Here is an 18929-nt window from a genome sequence, read left to right as displayed (position 1 = left end):
TGCTCGACGCGGCAGTGGCTGTCCAGGGCCCCAGGCTGAGATCTGTCACATGACCTGCGTCTTGTTTTTTTAAAAAAATTTCAGAGGACAACTGAGTTCATCTGCCGTGGAAAAGTGAGATCTGAGTCTAGCAGCCCTATGGAGACTACCTAGACCAATGGTGGTGAACCTTTGGCACTCCAGATCTTATGGACTACAATTCCCATCAGTCCAATTGGCCATGCTGGCAGGGGCTGGTGGGAATTGTAGTCCATAACATCTGGAGTGCCAAAGGTTCGCCACCAGAGACCTAGACTCTCGAGGGCGCCACTGAACTTGAACATGCCCGATCTTCTTAACTTCAGCTGCCTGGGTTTGAACTTTCTATATGCCGGGGCGGGGGGTGTTCTGTCACTAGGCCATGCTGCCCTCTCCCCAGCATTTCAACGAGACACGCTTCAATGGGGCCATTGTTTGTCACTGATAAGAACCTGGTTGCCACAGTAGGGAGAGCTTCTCCGACCACACGACCAGTGGTGGGATTCAGCCAGTTCACACCAGTTCAACAGAACTGGGAGCTAATTTTTTCCTCAGTTCACTGAACCGGCTGAATCCCACCACACCAGGGGAGGGGGGAGAGGGGGCTTTCAGAGCCCCAGAGCTGCGGGGCATGAGCTCCGAAGGCTATGCCGCTGACTCAGAGGCCCGCGGCCCGCTTGACAGCCGGCCAGTCCTCCTGCAGGGGCCTCTGATAACTGCTGCCCACCCAAGCCTCCCAGCCAATGCTAGAGAAAGCCCCTCCCATGCCAGAGCAAGCCCCTCCCAGGCTGCTCCGAGGCCGTCTGCCTCCCATGGCTGGCCAGTGAAAGAACCCCTGTCCCTTCAGTGGCCAGCCACGTTCCTTTGCAGTAGCCAGGAAAGTGGGCACTAAGGGAGGGGCGTGGCGGCGGGGGGAACCAGTGGATAAATTAATAGAATCCCACCACTGCCCTCGACATCTATCAGTGTGAGTTGTGATGAAGAGTGGCGGACTCTAATCTGGAGAACCGGGTTCGATTCCCCACTCCTCCACATAAACAGTGGATTTTAATCTGGCGAGCCGGGTGCGATTCCCCACTCCTCCACATAAGCTGCAGCCTCTTATCTGGTGAACTAGATTCGTTTCCCACTCCTAAACATGAAACCAAGGGGGCGACCTTGAGCCAATCACAGTTCTCTCCGAACTCTCTCGGCCCCACCTGCCACACAAGGTGTCTGTTGTGGGGAGAGGAAGGAAAAGGAGCTTGTGAGCTGCCTGGAGTCTCCTTAGGGGTCGAGAAAAGTGGGGTACAAAACCCAGCTCTTCTTCCTTGACTGCCTCATAATGTTCAGCCCTCACTCAGAGATCGATTCCACCACAACATGGAGTGATTGGAGTCTCTGTGAGGAGCAGTGGCGTACCTGGAGGCAAACTGGAGCCCCGGGCAAAACCTGAGTTTGATGCCCCCCCCCAATGGGTGGCCACCCTCTCCCACCATGACTAAACAACAATTTTTTTTCCACCAGGTCTGAAGTTTGGTTCAGGGGGTCCAAAGTTATGCACCCTCCAAGGTGTAGCCCCATCTCCTATTAGCTCCCATTGGAAACAACGGGGGATGGGGACACTCCCTTTGGTAGTCCATAACTTTGGACTCCCTAAACCAAACCTCACCAAACCTGGGTGATAACATCAGGAGAGTCTCCCGAAAAATCCCTGAAATTCTGGTGCTGCTAGCCTAAAAACTGCGCCCTCTGTAGGCCAAAAATGGAAAAAACACTAGAGAAAATACAAAAAATCCCTATACAAACGCAGACCTGCAGTAGTTTTGCGCTTCCTAAGGGAGCGCCCTGGGCAACTGCCCACTTTGCCCAATGGGAGGAACGCCTCTGGTGAGGAGCAGCACCAGGAGAAGGAGACACACAGCACTACCTCCCCCCCCATTGTTCTTTCACCGCCCCTCCCTAGCTGAGAGGGTGCCCCCTCCCTGTGTCCCCCTCCCTGCCTGAGCTGGGATCCTGATTGAGTCTTGCTAGACTGGTCTTCCCAGCTCTTCCTCTCTGGGTGGGGAAAACCTTTCCTCTGGTTCTTGACCTGGCTGCCAGCCGGACATCTTTCAAGAACTCCTGGATGGGCTAATTCCTGACGGCTGATGTCCAACGCCCGCCCCCTCGCCCCGGCCTCGCCCATCTCTCCCATGTGCACATCAGCAGTGGCATATCTACCTAGGGACAAGGGGCACCCCTTGTCCCTGGGCGCCACTCTTCTGCTCACCTGGGGGGTGCAGAATTGGGCCCCCCACGTTACCAGGAAGTCCTGCTGCCTCGTCATTTTTGCACGTTTCGACCCCCTCCCTGCCAGTTGAGGCACGCAAAAACGAGGCAGCAGGACTTCCTGCTGCCTCCAAGTGCCCTCAACCCCACCCTGGACACCCTGGGAGCCCAGCCGGCAGAGGGAGTCTGGAGGGGGAGGTGGGCACCCTAGACCTTGCCCATGTCCATGGTGACATGGGCGGGGTTGAGGGCAGTGGGGGATGGAGCCTGGGGCATCAGAGGTGGAGCTGGGGGGGCAGAGCCTGGGGGCATCCTGGAGACAACTTGTCTCCGGGCGCCGTTTACCCCCGGTACACCTCTGCACATCAGCCTTCCAGAGCAGCATTGAAGGCGGTGGGGGGGGGGGGGGTAGCAGGGAGAGCCAATCCTGCAGGGAGCAGAGTCGGAAGCGATTATGCTGAATGACGGCCCGAGAAACACGGCCGGCAGAGAGAGAATTCCCCGCTGGAAGCTTGAGGGAAATCCAGCTGAATGCCAAATGTTGATTCGGACATAATGGATAGAGTAATCAGCAGGGGCTGAGACAAAGGAGAAGGCAGCCGAGGGGGGAAGACGGGGCAGCTCAGCCAGCCACGAGAGGACCCAGGGTCCTGGGGGCGACCATGCCAGCCCCCACCCCGGGCTCAGCCCTCTGCTCCTGCAGCAAACCATGCCCACTCTGTGGCTGGCAAGGCAGGCAGGCAGGCAGGGCACAGCTGGCTTTCTCAGCCTGCCTGCAATGGAGGCATGAATAATTGAAGGTATTTGCTGGAAGGGAAAGTTGAGAGGGAGGCAGCGGGTGGGGGGGAGGGGGGTCCACAGGCTTGCGTGCTGCAGCAAGGACTCTTGGCTGGCTGCCTGGCTCATGTGTGTGTGTGTGGGGGGGGAGTCTGGAGCTTTGCTTTGCTGCATGGCCCCCAGGTAGACTCCACACTAGCAAGGAGGCTCCATTGGCTCGCTTTGCCCCATTGAGAAAAGCAGACTTGCGCTGAGAAAATGGTGAGTGGCAGCAGAGAGGCTCGGGGGGCCTTGGAGAGAGGAGAGAGGAGGGGGTGTTGGGCTGTCTTCAGAGCTTCCAGGGTGAGGAACAAAGAACAAGTGGGAGGGGGGAGTTTCAGGAGAGGGGCTGCAGCTTTAGCGAGAGAACATCTGCTTGGAGTTTCAGAAGGTCCTAGGTTCAATCCCGGGGCAGCATCTCCAGTTAAAAGGACCAGGCAGTAGGTGATGGGAAAGAAGAAGAAGAAGAAGAAGAAGAAGAAGAAGAAGAAGAAGAAGAAGAAGAAGAAGAAGAAGAAGAAGAAGAAGAAGAAGAAGAAGAAGAAGAAGAAGAAGAAGAAGAAGAAGAAGAAGAAGAAGAAGAAGAAGAAGAAGAAGAAGAAGAAGAAGAAGAAGAAGAAGAAGAAGAAGAAGAAGAAGAAGAAGAAGAAGAGCTGGATTTATACCCCCCTTTCTCTCCTGTAAGGAGACTCAAAGGGGCTGACAATCTCCTTTCCCTTTGTCCCCCTCCCCCACAACAAAGACCCTGTAAGGTAGCTGGGGGTGAGAGAGTTCTGAGAGAACTGTGACTAGTCCAAGGCCCCCCCCCCCCCGCAACTGGCATGTGTCGGAGTGCACAAGCTAATCCGGTTCCCCAGATAAGCTTCCTCAGCTCAAGGGGCAGAGCGGGGAATCAAGCCTGGTTCTTCAGATTAGAGCGCACCTGCTCTTAATCACGACACCACGCTGGCTCTTCTACCTGGGAAGGGTACCATGGACAATACCTGCAAACATTTCCCTCCACTACACGGTGAGCTGCTGGTGCACCATCTACACAGTCTTTGTTTCCAAGCTGGATCCAGAAAGCCACGGACACCTCACTGGAACGATCCTGGGAATTCATTTTGGGTTTTTAAACTCGCTTTTCTCTAGCAAAAGGCTCAAGGAAGACTCAAGACACCCTGAAGGAATAACAACCCGCTCTCATCCTGACCTCCTGCCATGGATCCCTGGGACACAGGCGAGGTCAAGGAGGTCGCCCCGTTCCCACAACCTGGGAGCCAGCCCTCTTCTAGGTTGCCGGGTCCACAGCTGTAGGCACGGAGAGCATTTGGCCACACATCTGGAGTCTCAGATGTTAATGATGTTATGTTCACACATAAGCATATATGCACGCACGCACATGCATGGGGGCTGCCCAGCATGCTTTGGCACCAACCCCCCACCCACCCAGCAGCCCCCTCCCCGTAAGGAAGCAGGAATGGGGTGCTGGTGGTCTGGTCAACAGCTCTCCGCTCCCTCCGGCTCAGTGCTCGGTTGGTTTTGGCTCTTGCAGAACCTATCCGGCTCCTTCTTGCCCTATTTGACATCTCTAAGGTACTTCTGGACTTAAATCTAGCTTTTCCTTTAGCCTCACAACTACCCTGTTTCCCCGAATATAAGACATTCCCGGAAAATAAGATGTAGTAGAGGTTTTTGCTGAAGCGTGAAATATAAGGCATCCCCCGAAAGTAAGACATAGCAAAGTTTTGGTTTGGAAACATGCCCGACGAACAGAACGCAGAAAAATAAGACATCCCCTGAAAATAAGACATAGCGCATCTTTGGGAGCAAAAATTAATATAAGGCACTGTCTTATTTTTGGGGAAACACGGTAGTTGTGAGGCTAAAGGAAAAGCTAGATTTAAGCCCAGAAGTACTGTAGAGACCAACAACATTTTCAGGGTATATACCCTGTTTCCCCGAATATAAGACATCCCCTGAAAATAAGACATAGTAGAGGTTTTGCTGAAGTGCGAAATATAAGGCATCCCCCGAAAGTAAGACGTAGCAAAGTTTTGGTTTGGAAGCATCCCCGACGAACAGAACGCAGAAAAATAAGACATCCCCTGAAAATAAGACATAGCACATCTTTGGGAGCAAAAATTAATATAAGACACTGTCTTATATTCGGGGACGGTAGTTGTGAGGCTAAAGGAAAAGCTAGATTTAAATCCAGAAGTACCTTAGAGACCAACAACATTTTCAGGGTATATACCCTGTTTCCCCGAATATAAGACATTCCCTGAAAATAAGACATAGTAGAGGTTTTGCTGAAGTGCGAAATATAAGGCATCCCCCAAAAGTAAGACGTAGCAAAGTTTTGATTTGGAAGCATCCCCGACGAACAGAACACAGAAAAATAAGACATCCCCTGAAAATAAGACATAGCGCATCTTTGGGGGCAAAAATTAATATGATTGCCATAATATTGTACCCCCAGTCACAATAGCTGCCTCCTGGCCCAGACCTAAGGCTGGCCTGTCACCAAAGGACCACAGCACCCAGATGGATTCATGCAACTGCCCCGCCCCCCCCCCCCGACTTCCTCCTTCCCTGCTGAAGATGGGGCCTAGGGGGGGGCCCCCGAGGGAGTTTCATAACCAGCTCATTTCTTCCATAGGAAGGGCAGCTGCCCAAAGAGACCTCAGGGATGGGGGAAAGGGCCACAGGGCTTGGAGCTGAACGAGAGCTATCAGAGGCCGTTCGCCTGTGCTCAGTTCTTGGAAAGCATCCCCGGCTAAGGCAGAAGCGTTTCCAGTCTCCCCCCCAGCCGCTGCCCCCTTTGATACCCGGTCGTAGCTCCTCTGCCGCCTGCTTTGGAGAGAGCTCCGTGGCCTCCTCTGCACTCCCTTGTTTTGCTGGGGGGGGAAGCGGCGCTGGCCAAATCATGAAACATTCCACCTCCAGTCTGCTCAGCGGCAGCGGATACTGGTTTCCTGCACACGCCGCCCTCAGCAAATTGGTATGCACCGGCTGCACACAAACGGCTTATTATACCCGGCCCACTTACTCGCCGCTTGCTTCTCAGCCTTGTTAATAACGGGTTCGCTTGTGATTGAGTGAGTGGCCGCAGGAGCCGTTTAGGTGGAGTGCGCCCCCCGCGGCGGTGCGCTGGACGGCTCGGGTTGCCCCGGCCGAATTTGTCCCCCACCTGTGCAGGAACCGAACCCTAACTGAGGGGTCTCAGTCTGGCATCTCTTGCCAAGGGGACACTCGGCACATTCAGCAGCCTCCAAGGCAGAGGTAACCGGCAGAAAATGGCCCCCAGGGCATTTTTGAGCCCCCGTCTCCCATGCACCCATGCCCCCCACCCAGTCCCACTTATGGCCTCCCAGAAGCTAACCGCAACATGCTGCTTCCGCAAATCCCTCCCCCCCCACTCAACCTCCATCGGCGGCCAGCCATCTCCCTGCCTCGTCTTCCCTCGGCCTCTTCTGGTGGGGCTGGGCTGAGGGGCACCTGGGGGGCCCGTGGCAGGATTCCAGCCTGGCCCACAGCTTGCCGTGCCTCACCGGCTACTGCTGCCCCCCCCACCTGACTCAAGTACCTCCATCGGTGGGCGGCCGCCTCCCTGCCTCGTTCATTGGGGGCCGGGGGGTTGCAGCTTCGGTATGTGGGGGGTGATTTGGGGGGGCCCCTCACGTGATCAGATGGGTGATGCCCGGGGGCATGCAACACCCCCTGTCCCTCTGGCAGGTACGCCCCTGCTCTAAGGGAGAAAGGGAGATGCCGGCACCCTTGAACACGTGAAGCTGCTCAGACCGACATTCCACCGAGATCAGCATTGCCTGCTCAGACTGGCAGCTGCTCTCCAGGCCGCCAGCAGAGAAGGGTCTTTCACCGCACTTCCGACCAGATCCTTTAATAAGAGATGCTGGAGATTGAACCTGGGGCCTTCCGCGTCCCAAGCAGACACTCCGCCCCCTAGGCAAGCCCCCTCCTCTCCCCCACTTACTCTCTGGCTGAGTGGCTCACCTGACACCCCTGCAGAGCCGGCCTCTGACCCTCTCTCAGACTTTAGGCAGCCCAGTCAAAACATCCCAAGTGGATGCGGGGGGTGGGAGGGGGTTGGGGGGCAGAAGCTGCTGGTTCTGGCTCCCAAGAGGTGCTGCTAGAACCTTCGTCCCTCCAGGTGTTGAGTCCAATCCTGCCTCCTTCCATGGCCGGGAACAGGTTTTTCATGCAGCATGAAGGGATGGTGAAGGATAGTCATAGGAGAGCGTTGGGGCTTCTGACCATTCCCAAATTCTCCTCCGCAGATCCCTCTTCCTGCTGACCCCCTCCCAGCTCTGTGGAGCTCTCCCTCCCCCCATTTCTTCTTCTCCGGGCTGTTGACTCTTGGACATAAACCTGATGTGGAATCCCTGGTGCCCCACTCCACTTCCTTCATGGCCTACCTCGGGGGAGAGTTGCTCTAGAGAACAAGCCGTCTCTCCATCTAATCCCTACAGAATGCCTCAAGCAGTCTTTGAAAAGAGCCGGAGCTTTGGCTAGTCTCCAAGGGAGGCCCCGGAGGCCACAAGCCCAGCCGGGTTAGCGATTCACAAAGGCAGCAGCAGCAGCACGGACCACACTCACCAACACCAAAACCCAGCCTGAATCTGATGAAGACTCTCTCCTGCTTTCAATGGCTACTGGCCAGGGGCTCCAAGGAAGGGCTAAAGGAGGACCAGAAGGGAACAGGCCTCCCCCGGGGATGGTTCTCTGCCCCAAATACTCCAGTCGCCACTTGGGCTGGCACAGAGAGGAGGCCACCAGTGCTTGGCAGGGGGTCCCAGTCACCAGTGGCACAGGGTGTGACTGGCACTCCTTGCTGGGATGGGGCTGTGACTAAGTGCTGGGCCTGAAGGAAGTCCCGAGTCGAACCGCCAGCATCTCCCGGCGTTCAATGGATCAGGGGATGCCGAAGCCCAAAGAACCTAAAGAGCCACTGCCAGTCTGGGCAGGCAATGCTGACTGGGATGGGCAGAGGGCCTCAATGAGTGGGTAGGAGGCAGCTCAGCCTGGCTCCTGCGGCCACAGGCTTGGACCCAACCGAGGGCAGCAAAGGCCCAGCAGGGGTGTGAGATTGCAAATGCCTTAATGCCTCTTTGATCTGAGACTGCAAATGCATTAACAGACCAGGTGCTCGGGAGCAGCAGCCGCAGAAGGCCCTTGCTTTCACCTCCTGCACGTGAGCTCCCAAAGGCACCTGGTGGGCCACTGCGAGTAGCAGAGTGCTGGACTAGATGGACTCTGGTCTGATCCAGCTGGCTTGTTCTTATGTTCTTATGAGTACACTGTGTTTGCAGTATCAAGGGACTCTGAACCAACCCTGCCCCGCATTGAGAAGGGAACGGTGTTAGTGGGAATGGCTTGGTATGATCTGAAGAGCCCTTTGCACTGCAGCTTCTCCCAGAGCCTCTGTTGCTCTCGGCTCCATTAAGAAGCTCTGAAATGTGCCCTTGGCAGGCCGGCTCGAGCGGGGCAGGCAATTTCCCCATCGAGAGCCCAATGGCTGATTTTAGCCTGACTGGTATTGTCGAAGGCGTTCACGGCCAGGCTTAACTGGTTGCGGTGGGCTTTCCAGGCTGTGTGGCCGTGGTCCAGTAGATCACGGTCCTAATGTTTCGCCTGCATCTGCGGCTGGCATCCTCAGAGGTGTATCACAGAGAGAAGTGTGTTGCACACTGTGTCCACACACTTATCTCTGTGATACACCTCTCTGTGATACACCTCTGAAGATGCCAGCCACAGTCTGATGCAGGCGAAACGTTAGGAACAAGATCTACCAGACCACGGCCACACAGTCAGGAAAACCCACAACAATCGGACCCAGGAAATGCGCCTTTAAACTGCCTCTGAGCACAACCTCAAAGTTAGGGAATGGGGCATTGGGGGGAGTCGGCGTCCTGTCTGTGGCTACATGGACACATTTTTTGCCTGCACACACCGGCCCGGCACTCCAGGCTCTCTCTCTTCCACAGGGATATTGGGGGGCTCTTCCATTTCTCAACAGCGCCCCTCTCCTGCCGCTATCCTTCCTTCGGCTTCATTCGGCGCACCTGGAGAATGAGTCGCCCTAAGGATCAAAGCTGTCACCTTTCAAACAATTGCGGCGGGGGGGGGGATATCTGGGAAAGACCCCCTCCTCCCCATGTCCTGAGGTACGTTTGGGAACATTTGCCGGTTTCTCAGCAGAGACCGCCGGGGCTTGATCCTAGCGGGTCCGTTACCTGCGCGCAATTCACTATTCGTGAATGACCGATTGTGGATTAAAGAGCATTAAAGTCCGGCAAGGGTGGGACGGGGGGGGGGGCACATTCAGAAAGCCCCGGCGAAATGCAGGCCCCTCCCGACCCGTCATGCTTGGGGGGGGGAGGGTGCAGAAGCCAGGCCGACGACCGGTCCAGTCCGCCTGCCAACTCCAGCCTCTCCGCCCGCCGCGTTGGGCAGGGGGGTCCCGTCCCCCGTTCTCCGCCCGCCCAGCAGGGGGCGCCCGATCTCACCGCTCGCCTTCGCCATCACGCTTCACATTTGGCAATTCGGACTAAGCAGCGCCTCCCGAGCCCGCTGCGGATCGGAACTGATTTGGATCGGGACCTTCCCTGCCTGCCTGAACTGCGCGTTTCTGCGGGACGGAGGGATGCAACCCCCCCTTACTTCTCTTGAACCCCCACAATCCCGGAGTGGGGGAGGGGAAAGGGGGGGCGAAGAGGGTGATGAGTCGAGTGAAGAGCTGTTGACCGGGCATCCCTCTAGAAGCCTGTGGGGGGACCCCCCCCCTCCGCTGACTCTCCTCCCCCCGCGGCCCCCTCCCCACTCACCGTTGCCGGGGATCTGGTTCTCCCACTGCGGGGGACGCGAGGAGGCGCCGAGCTGCAGGTAGAGTCCCAAAGAGTGGCAAAGGGCCAGAGTCAGGCCGAAGGCGCCCCCCATCCTGCCCGCCTGCCCCCGTCGGTCCGTCCGTCCTTCGACAGTCCCTTCGTCCTTCTCACATCCGGCACGGAGAGGAGCAGCCCGCGGCCCCGGCCCGCCCCGCTGCTGCCCGCGCCCCCCAGGCCAGCCTGCCGCCCTGCCGCCCTTCGGTTCCCCGGCTGACTCGGCTGGGCTGTGCGCGGCTCGGCTCCGCCTGCCCGAGACTGCGGGACTCTTCCCTTCGGCGGAGGGCGCCACAGTGCGGCGGCTCTCCCGCCCGGCGGAAGGATCCGAGGGGCTTGATTTATCAGCAAAGTTTCTCCAAGGGGGTCGTTTTTTAAAGCCGCGGCTCGAGCCTTGGGGGAGGGGAGGAGCGTGGGGGGGGGGAGTTGCAGCGCCCGCTACGAGTGGGTGGGGGAGGGGGGAAAGGATGCCCACAGCAGCGCGAGCAACAGCAAGAAGGACCCCCTCGCCCCCCTTATATTGTGTTATGCGGAGGGGGAAGGGAGATGTGTTGGACTTTGCAGTTGGGGCGAGTTCCCGTTGAAGGTGCAGAGAAGGGCAGAGGGGGGCGGGGGGGGGGCTCCTGCTTCTCTATGAATTCCGACCAGATAATTCAGTTCACCGATTTTCCTGCCTCGTCCGCTTAAGCCCGCATTAGCGGGGAAGGGGGTCTCCTTACGCCCCCTCCTCTTCCCTAGACGTGAAGCAGCCTGCCCTGACATTCCTATCTGGGAGGTTCAGGGGGCATAAGGAAAGAGCCCCCCCTCCCCAATAAAACGGGACTGTGGGATACTCTCCCATTGCCACGCGTCCAGCGAGCGGATTAACTTCCCCCTCCTTTTATTTATCCCTCCGCTTAACTTATTGTGCATCAAGTGCGCGCGCCGACCTGGAGAACAAAGCGAATGCCTGGGCAGGGGGCTGGTGGGGGCGCTTTTTAGGGGCGGGGCTCCAGTGGTGCCCCCAACCCTCCTCGCCCAACTGACTCCCATAGACTCCCATTCGCTTTTCCCTCCAGCCCCCGCATTCAGCACCGGCCCAGGGACAGCTCCTGAGAGTGCCCCGCATTCAGCACCACGGCCGCGGACAGCGCCTCGCCCGCCGGTTGGAGGGAGGAGGAGGAGGAGGAGGGGGAGTTGGTTTTTATACCCCACTTTACCTTTTCAAAGGGAATCTCAAGGCGGCTTACAACTCCTTCCCTTCCTCTCCCTGCAGCAGACACCTTGTGAGTAAGTGGGGCTGAGAGAGTTCTGAGAGAACTGTTATTTGGCCCAAGGTCACCTAGCAGGCATCTTGTGGAGGAATGGGGAGACAACCCTTGTTCTCCAGATAAGAAGAATAATTTGGATTTATACTGAGGAGTCTCAAGGCAGCTCTCATGGTGCAGGGAAAATAACCTGGTTCTTAATACTAACAAGACAAAGGAGCTTATAGTGGACTATAGAAGGAATAGCTCAGAAATTCAGCCCTTTATGATAAATGGAGATCAAGTAGAGCGGGTGGCTAGTTTTAAATTTCTGGCCATCATGATTAAAGAGGACCTGACCTGGGGTGTACAGACTGCCACGGTGGTTAAGAAGGCCCAGCAAAGACTGTACTATCTGAGACTTTTAAGGAAACAACAACTGAATGGAAAACTCCTGGTGTCCTTTTACCGTGTCTTAACCTACTGCATCTGTGTATGGTTCTCCAGTTGCACAGTGGCAGATAGGAAGGCGCTCCAAAGGGTGATCACTACTGCACAGAGGATTATTGGCTGCCCTCTCCCCTCCTTGGAAGAACTCCCGAAGCCTAAAAAAATTCCCGAAGCCTAAAGAAAGCCCAAAATATTCTGAGAGACCCGTCTCATCCAGCACACTCTCTTTTTGAACTGTTACCATCCGGCAGATGATACAGGTCTATCAAAACTAGGACAAAGAGGCTTAGAGACAGCTTCTACTCTAGAGCTGTGGCGATGCTAAACTCTGTGGCTTCGTGTTGACGTGTTTGGGGCTGTGTAGGGATGGGTGGAGGAAGGGGAAAGTGAGGATGGGGCATGAGTCTGGAATTGTGTGCATCGAGGAATGCTGCTGTAAATTTCGTTGTGCGTGCACAATGACAATAAAATGCTTATGCTTATGCTTATACTAAACCCTTTCTCTTCCTCTCTCCCCAACAGACACCTTGGGAGGCTGGTGGGCCCAAGGCCACACAGCAGGCTTCATGCGGAGGGATGGGGAAACAAACCCATTTTACCATATCAGAATTCCGCACCCAGCCACGCCTCTTCTCTCCAGGTACAACATTGGGCAACCCCAGAAGACTGTGCCAAGGACCTGTGAAGGCCTCCTGGCTGGGCACTGGACCAAAGTTGCCAGACTTGGTCTGAACCACCACTTCAACGACCCATGTTGGGAAAAAGGGAGGATGAGAATTAGCTGTCTAGGACAGATCCAGCAATTCTGTAATTGCTTATCCCATTTTTTCAACTTTAACCAGAGCTCCTAACCTAGGGGCTGAAGACCCTGCCTTCGGCCTCATTCTTGCTTGATGGAATCTTCTGAAGAGTGAATTTCTGGCCGGGTGTTGGGATCCTGGTGAAATCACAGCCCACTCATGAAGCTGCCTTATGCTGAATCCGTCCATCGGGACCAGTGTTGTCTACTCAGACTGGCAGCTGCTCTCCAGCATCTCAAGTGAAGGTCTTTCACATGACCCTGGTCTTTTAATGTGGAGATGCTGTGAATAGGTGCACCCCTTTAAACATCGAGGCCCCCGCTGTCCCTCCTTTAGGGGATTTTTCAATTACGGGACGCCATCTGTATTTTTATCTACATTTTACTGTATTTAATGGAAAGGTTAAAATTTGAGCGCTGCTTTTAAATTAAGGACCAGTACTATAAGTACGGAATTATTATGGTTTATTGTTTGTATTTTTGTTGTGAACCACCCTGAGCCCTCCGGGGGAGGGCGGTATATAAACTGAATGAATGAATGAATGAATGAATGAATGAATGAATGAATGAATGAATGAATGAATGAATGAATGAATGAATGAATGAATAAGTAAGTAAGTAAATAAATAAATAAATAAATAAATATTATTATTTATTATTATTTATTAAATTTAGTATACCGCCCTATCCCCGAAGGGGATAGAACCTGGGATCTTCTGTGTGCCGAGAAACACTCTTCTGCTGAGCTGTAGGGTCATGAACAGGGTCAGTTTTCCCACCCAGGTGATTGCCCAGGGCAGCACAATTGATTTTAGTTCATTCATCCATTCGTTTGTTTACAGTCTGTCTTTTCCACTGAGACTCAAGTATTAAATGTGGTGTAAATTTATGCGATCAATAGGATATGGCATCTAATAAGCAATATATTTGGACTAGGATTACGAAAATGTGGAAACAAAGCAAGAGAAAAGTATTAAACATGATACATTAAAGGTGCAGAAGTGCTAGAAGATGATGTTGTAAGAGCAGGATAATTCGTACAGCAAACAGACGATGCATACTGTACACAATAGTCTCGTTCTTTGCTAAAAGGCACCTTCCTGAACCATTCCTTTGTAATATAGTCCTATTACTCGTATAAAAATGCCCTCCTGAACAATTCTGTTTGATGAAATGCAGATTTGGAGAAGCCGTAGATAAGAGTGAAAGGCCGTGTAGGGCTGGTATGTGACATGCTCAAGGTGAGAAGGCGCATGGGCAGCTAGTCATTCATCTTGCCCATTTTTAGGATGGTACCTGCAGAAGGCCCTGCTGGGGCAAAAAAGCTGTTCTGATGATGCCTGGAAGGAGAGGTGGTTAAGAACATAAGAACATAAGAACTAGCCTGCTGGATCAGACCAGAGTCCATCTAGTCCAGCTCTCTGCTACTCACAGCGGCCCACCAGGTGCCTTTGGGAGCTCACGTGCAGGAGGTGAAAGCAATGGCCTTCTGCGGCTGTTGCTCCCGATCACCTGGTCTGTTAAGGCATTTGCAATCTCAGATCAAAGAGGATCAAGATTGGTAGCCATAAATAGACTTCATAAATCTATCCAAGCCCCTTTTAAAGCTATCCAGGTGAGTGGCCATCACCACCTCCTGTGGCAGCATATTCCAAACACCAATCACACGTTGCGTGAAGAAGTGTTTCCTTTTATTAGTCCTAATTCTTCCCCCCAGCATTTTCAATGAATGCCCCCTGGTTCTAGTATTGTGAGAAAGAGAGAAACATTTATCTCTGTCGACATTTTCTACCCCAGGCATAATTTTATAGACTTCAATCCTATCCCCCCTCAGACGTCTCCTCTCCAAACTAAAGAGTCCCAAACGCTGCAGCCTCTCCTCATAAGAAAGGTGCTCCAGTCCCTTGTATGCATAAGAGTGAAAGGCCATGAAGGGCCTTTCATGTATGTGACAGTCAGCACTTTGGATCGAACATGGGAACGGATGGTCAGCCAGTGGGGAGTGCTGGTACACCCCTGGGGCTCAACTCCTTCCCATCCATTAGTGTCCTGGGAGATGACAGTAATCCCTTCCTAGGCCTTTGTGGCTGAGGGTCAGATCCGAGCAAAGACCCTGATGCAGGCCTGGGAGCTAAAGCCCATGCACAAGCCCCAGAGGAGGAGGAGAGAAAGAGGGGGAAGAGAAGTTTGGATTTATGCCCCACTATCCTCAACCATAAGGAATCTCAAAGTGGCTTAGAATAGAAGAGTTTTGGATTGATACCCCACCTTTCTCTCCTGTAAGGAGACTCAATGGGACCTACAAGCTCCTTTCCTTCCTTTCCCCATAACAGACACCATGAGAGAGGTTGGAGAGAACTGTGACTAGGCCAAGAAGAAGAAGAAGAGTTTGGATTTATATCCCCCCTTTTCTCTCCTGTAGGAGACTCAAAGGGGCTGACAATCTCCTTTCCCTCCCCCCTCACAACAAACACCCTGTGAGGTAGGTGGGGCTGAGAGAGCTCTGAGGAGCTGTGACTAGCCCAAGGTCACCCAGCTGGCAAGTGTGGGAGTGCACAGGCTAATCTGAATTCCCCAGATAAGACTCCACAATTCAAGCGGCAGAGCTGGGAATCAAACCCGGTTCCTCCAGATCAGAGTGCACCTGCTCTTAGCCACTGCTCTTAGCCACTACGCCACTGCTGCTCCAAGGTCACCCAGCAGGAATGTAGGAGTGCGAAAACACTTCTGGTTCACCATATAAGCCTCTGCCACTCAGGTGGAGGAGTGGGGCATCAAACCCAGTTCTCCAGACTAGAATCCACCTGCTCTTAACCACTCCACCACACAGGCTTACAATCACCTTCCTCTCCCCTTCCCCTTTCTCAGGTGGGGCTGAGAGAGTTCGAAGAGAACTATGACTGGCCCAAAGTCACCCAGCAGAAGGAGCAGGGAAACAAATCCACTACCTCAGCAGAACTTTTGCTACGTTATGGTGGGGTGCCGTGGACAAAAAAGTCTTTGCAATGGCAAGGTTTTGGGAAAGTGTCAAAACCTGGCAGAGTCACACAGTCCACAGGGGTCATGCCCAGGCAGGCGGCAGGCAGGCAGGCAGGCAGGCAGGCAGGCAGGCAGGCAGGCAGGCAGGCAGGCAGGCAGGCAGGCAGGCAGGCAGGTAGGGCACAGAGATACAAGGCATGGAGCAGGGAACCTGGTATGTGAAGCTTTCCAGTAAACACACTTGTTGCACGCAGGTAGAGCTAAGCCCAAGTCAGGGTTTCCATAGGGTGACCTTACTAACTAGGCCAGAATCCTGCATAGGCTCTCATGCTGCTGTTTCTAGATCACTGAGCCTTTCGTCACATCAAGCTGCAAAACAGGCAAAGAAGGTGTCAAGTCGTTATTTATTTTTTATTATTATTATTATTATTACTATTTATTATTATTGACAAAAACAACAAACACATTGTATCACAACCGCCAGATCACTGGTTGCTGTTGGCCTTCTATCTGCTTCGAGTTCCGCCCTGGAGCTTAGGAAGATGTGATGTATCGGCGTAAAATGTTTGCAGAACCGAGTAGAGCAGCTTCCTGCATTTGGCAGACAGTGATTTTATTGATGTTAAGTTGTTGGAAGAACTGTCTCAGGGATTTTGGGACAGCACCCCGTGTGCCGATCACCACTGGGATCACTTCTGCTGGTTTGTGCCACAGACGCTGCAGTTCAGTTTTTAAATTTTGATATTTGTTGTTGTTATTAATTAAATTTCATAGACCACCCAATCCCCGAAGGGCTCTGGGCAGGGTACAATAAGCAATCAATGCACAATAAAATACGAATCGTGAACAATAAAAATTAAAATCCCTTAAAATACACTAGCAGCATTATCAGAAAACCTATAACAATTAATATAATCATTTGGGTGCTGTGTGGTTTCCGGGCTGTATGGCTGTGTTCTAGCAGCATTCTCTCCTGACGTTTCGCCTGCATCTGTGGCTGAATGCATCTTCAGAGGATCCTCTGAAGATGCCAGCCACAGATGCAGGCGATGGGGGGGTGGGGGGGGGGGGGGGTGGGGGGGGGGGGGGGTGGGGGGGGGGGGGGGTGGGGGGGGGGGGGGGTGGGGGGGGGGGGGGGTGGGGGGGGGGGGGGGTGGGGGGGGGGGGGGGTGGGGGGGGGGGGGGGTGGGGGGGGGGGGGGGTGGGGGGGGGGGGGGGTGGGGGGGGGGGGGGGTGGGGGGGGGGGGGGGTGGGGGGGGGGGGGGGTGGGGGGGGGGGGGGGTGGGGGGGGGGGGGGGTGGGGGGGGGGGGGGGTGGGGGGGGGGGGGGGTGGGGGGGGGGGGGGGTGGGGGGGGGGGGGGGTGGGGGGGGGGGGGGGTGGGGGGGGGGGGGGGTGGGGGGGGGGGGGGGTGGGGGGGGGGGGGGGTGGGGGGGGGGGGGGGTGGGGGGGGGGGGGGGTGGGGGGGGGGGGGGGTGGGGGGGGGGGGGGGTGGGGGGGGGGGGGGGTGGGGGGGGGGGGGGGTGGGGGGGGGGGGGGGTGGGGGGGGGGGGGGGTGGGGGGGGGGGGGGGTGGGGGGGGGGGGGGGTGGGGGGGGGGGGGGGTGGGGGGGGGGGGGGGTGGGGGGGGGGGGGGGTGGGGGGGGGGGGGGGTGGGGGGGGGGGGGGGTGGGGGGGGGGGGGGGTGGGGGGGGGGGGGGGTGGGGGGGGGGGGGGGTGGGGGGGGGGGGGGGTGGGGGGGGGGGGGGGTGGGGGGGGGGGGGGGTGGGGGGGGGGGGGGGTGGGGGGGGGGGGGGGTGGGGGGGGGGGGGGGTGGGGGGGGGGGGGGGTGGGGGGGGGGGGGGGTGGGGGGGGGGGGGGGTGGGGGGGGGGGGGGGTGGGGGGGGGGGGGGGTGGGGGGGGGGGGGGGTGGGGGGGGGGGGGGGTGGGGGGGGGGGGGGGTGGGGGGGGGGGGGGGTGGGGGGGGGGGGGGGTGGGGGGGGGGGGGGGTGGGGGGGGGGGGGGGTGGGGGGGGGGGGGGGTGGGGGGGGGGGGGGGTGGGGGGGGGGGGGGGTGGGGGGGGGGGGGGGTGGGGGGGGGGGGGGGTGGGGGGGGGGGGGGGTGGGGGGGGGGGGGGGTGGGGGGGGGGGGGGGTGGGGGGGGGGGGGGGTGGGGGGGGGGGGGGGTGGGGGGGGGGGGGGGTGGGGGGGGGGGGGGGTGGGGGGGGGGGGGGGTGGGGGGGGGGGGGGGTGGGGGGGGGGGGGGGTGGGGGGGGGGGGGGGTGGGGGGGGGGGGGGGTGGGGGGGGGGGGGGGTGGGGGGGGGGGGGGGTGGGGGGGGGGGGGGGTGGGGGGGGGGGGGGGTGGGGGGGGGGGGGGGTGGGGGGGGGGGGGGGTGGGGGGGGGGGGGGGTGGGGGGGGGGGGGGGTGGGGGGGGGGGGGGGTGGGGGGGGGGGGGGGTGGGGGGGGGGGGGGGTGGGGGGGGGGGGGGGTGGGGGGGGGGGGGGGTGGGGGGGGGGGGGGGTGGGGGGGGGGGGGGGTGGGGGGGGGGGGGGGTGGGGGGGGGGGGGGGTGGGGGGGGGGGGGGGTGGGGGGGGGGGGGGGTGGGGGGGGGGGGGGGTGGGGGGGGGGGGGGGTGGGGGGGGGGGGGGGTGGGGGGGGGGGGGGGTGGGGGGGGGGGGGGGTGGGGGGGGGGGGGGGTGGGGGGGGGGGGGGGTGGGGGGGGGGGGGGGTGGGGGGGGGGGGGGGTGGGGGGGGGGGGGGGTGGGGGGGGGGGGGGGTGGGGGGGGGGGGGGGTGGGGGGGGGGGGGGGTGGGGGGGGGGGGGGGTGGGGGGGGGGGGGGGTGGGGGGGGGGGGGGGTGGGGGGGGGGGGGGGTGGGGGGGGGGGGGGGTGGGGGGGGGGGGGGGTGGGGGGGGGGGGGGGTGGGGGGGGGGGGGGGTGGGGGGGGGGGGGGGTGGGGGGGGGGGGGGGTGGGGGGGGGGGGGGGTGGGGGGGGGGGGGGGTGGGGGGGGGGGGGGGTGGGGGGGGGGGGGGGTGGGGGGGGGGGGGGGTGGGGGGGGGGGGGGGTGGGGGGGGGGGGGGGTGGGGGGGGGGGGGGGTGGGGGGGGGGGGGGGTGGGGGGGGGGGGGGGTGGGGGGGGGGGGGGGTGGGGGGGGGGGGGGGTGGGGGGGGGGGGGGGTGGGGGGGGGGGGGGGTGGGGGGGGGGGGGGGTGGGGGGGGGGGGGGGTGGGGGGGGGGGGGGGTGGGGGGGGGGGGGGGTGGGGGGGGGGGGGGGTGGGGGGGGGGGGGGGTGGGGGGGGGGGGGGGTGGGGGGGGGGGGGGGTGGGGGGGGGGGGGGGTGGGGGGGGGGGGGGGTGGGGGGGGGGGGGGGTGGGGGGGGGGGGGGGTGGGGGGGGGGGGGGGTGGGGGGGGGGGGGGGTGGGGGGGGGGGGGGGTGGGGGGGGGGGGGGGTGGGGGGGGGGGGGGGTGGGGGGGGGGGGGGGTGGGGGGGGGGGGGGGTGGGGGGGGGGGGGGGTGGGGGGGGGGGGGGGTGGG

General features: G+C 59.0%; 1 protein-coding gene across 3 annotated transcripts in view; it reads right to left on the bottom strand.

Annotated features, from left to right (window-relative positions):
- VSTM2L (V-set and transmembrane domain containing 2 like) overlaps positions 1-10239 on the bottom strand; it is a 150719-nt gene extending 140480 nt beyond the window's left edge. For all 3 annotated transcript variants that reach the window (XR_007244570.1, XR_007244571.1, XM_048497124.1), the window contains exon 1: positions 9912-10239. Coding sequence is in view for 1 of the 3 variants with exons in the window: in XM_048497124.1 (XP_048353081.1) it covers positions 9912-10023 (112 nt within the window). In the remaining 2 variants the exon portion in view is untranslated. The remainder of the gene's footprint in view (positions 1-9911) is intronic.
- Between the last annotated feature and the right edge of the window lie 8690 nt (positions 10240-18929).

The sequence above is a fragment of the Sphaerodactylus townsendi genome, linkage group LG05 (genome assembly GCF_021028975.2).
Source record: "Sphaerodactylus townsendi isolate TG3544 linkage group LG05, MPM_Stown_v2.3, whole genome shotgun sequence".
Taxonomy (NCBI): domain Eukaryota; kingdom Metazoa; phylum Chordata; class Lepidosauria; order Squamata; family Sphaerodactylidae; genus Sphaerodactylus; species Sphaerodactylus townsendi.
Note: the sequence above shows the minus strand (reverse complement) of the source record. Positions and strands in the feature narration are given on the sequence as shown.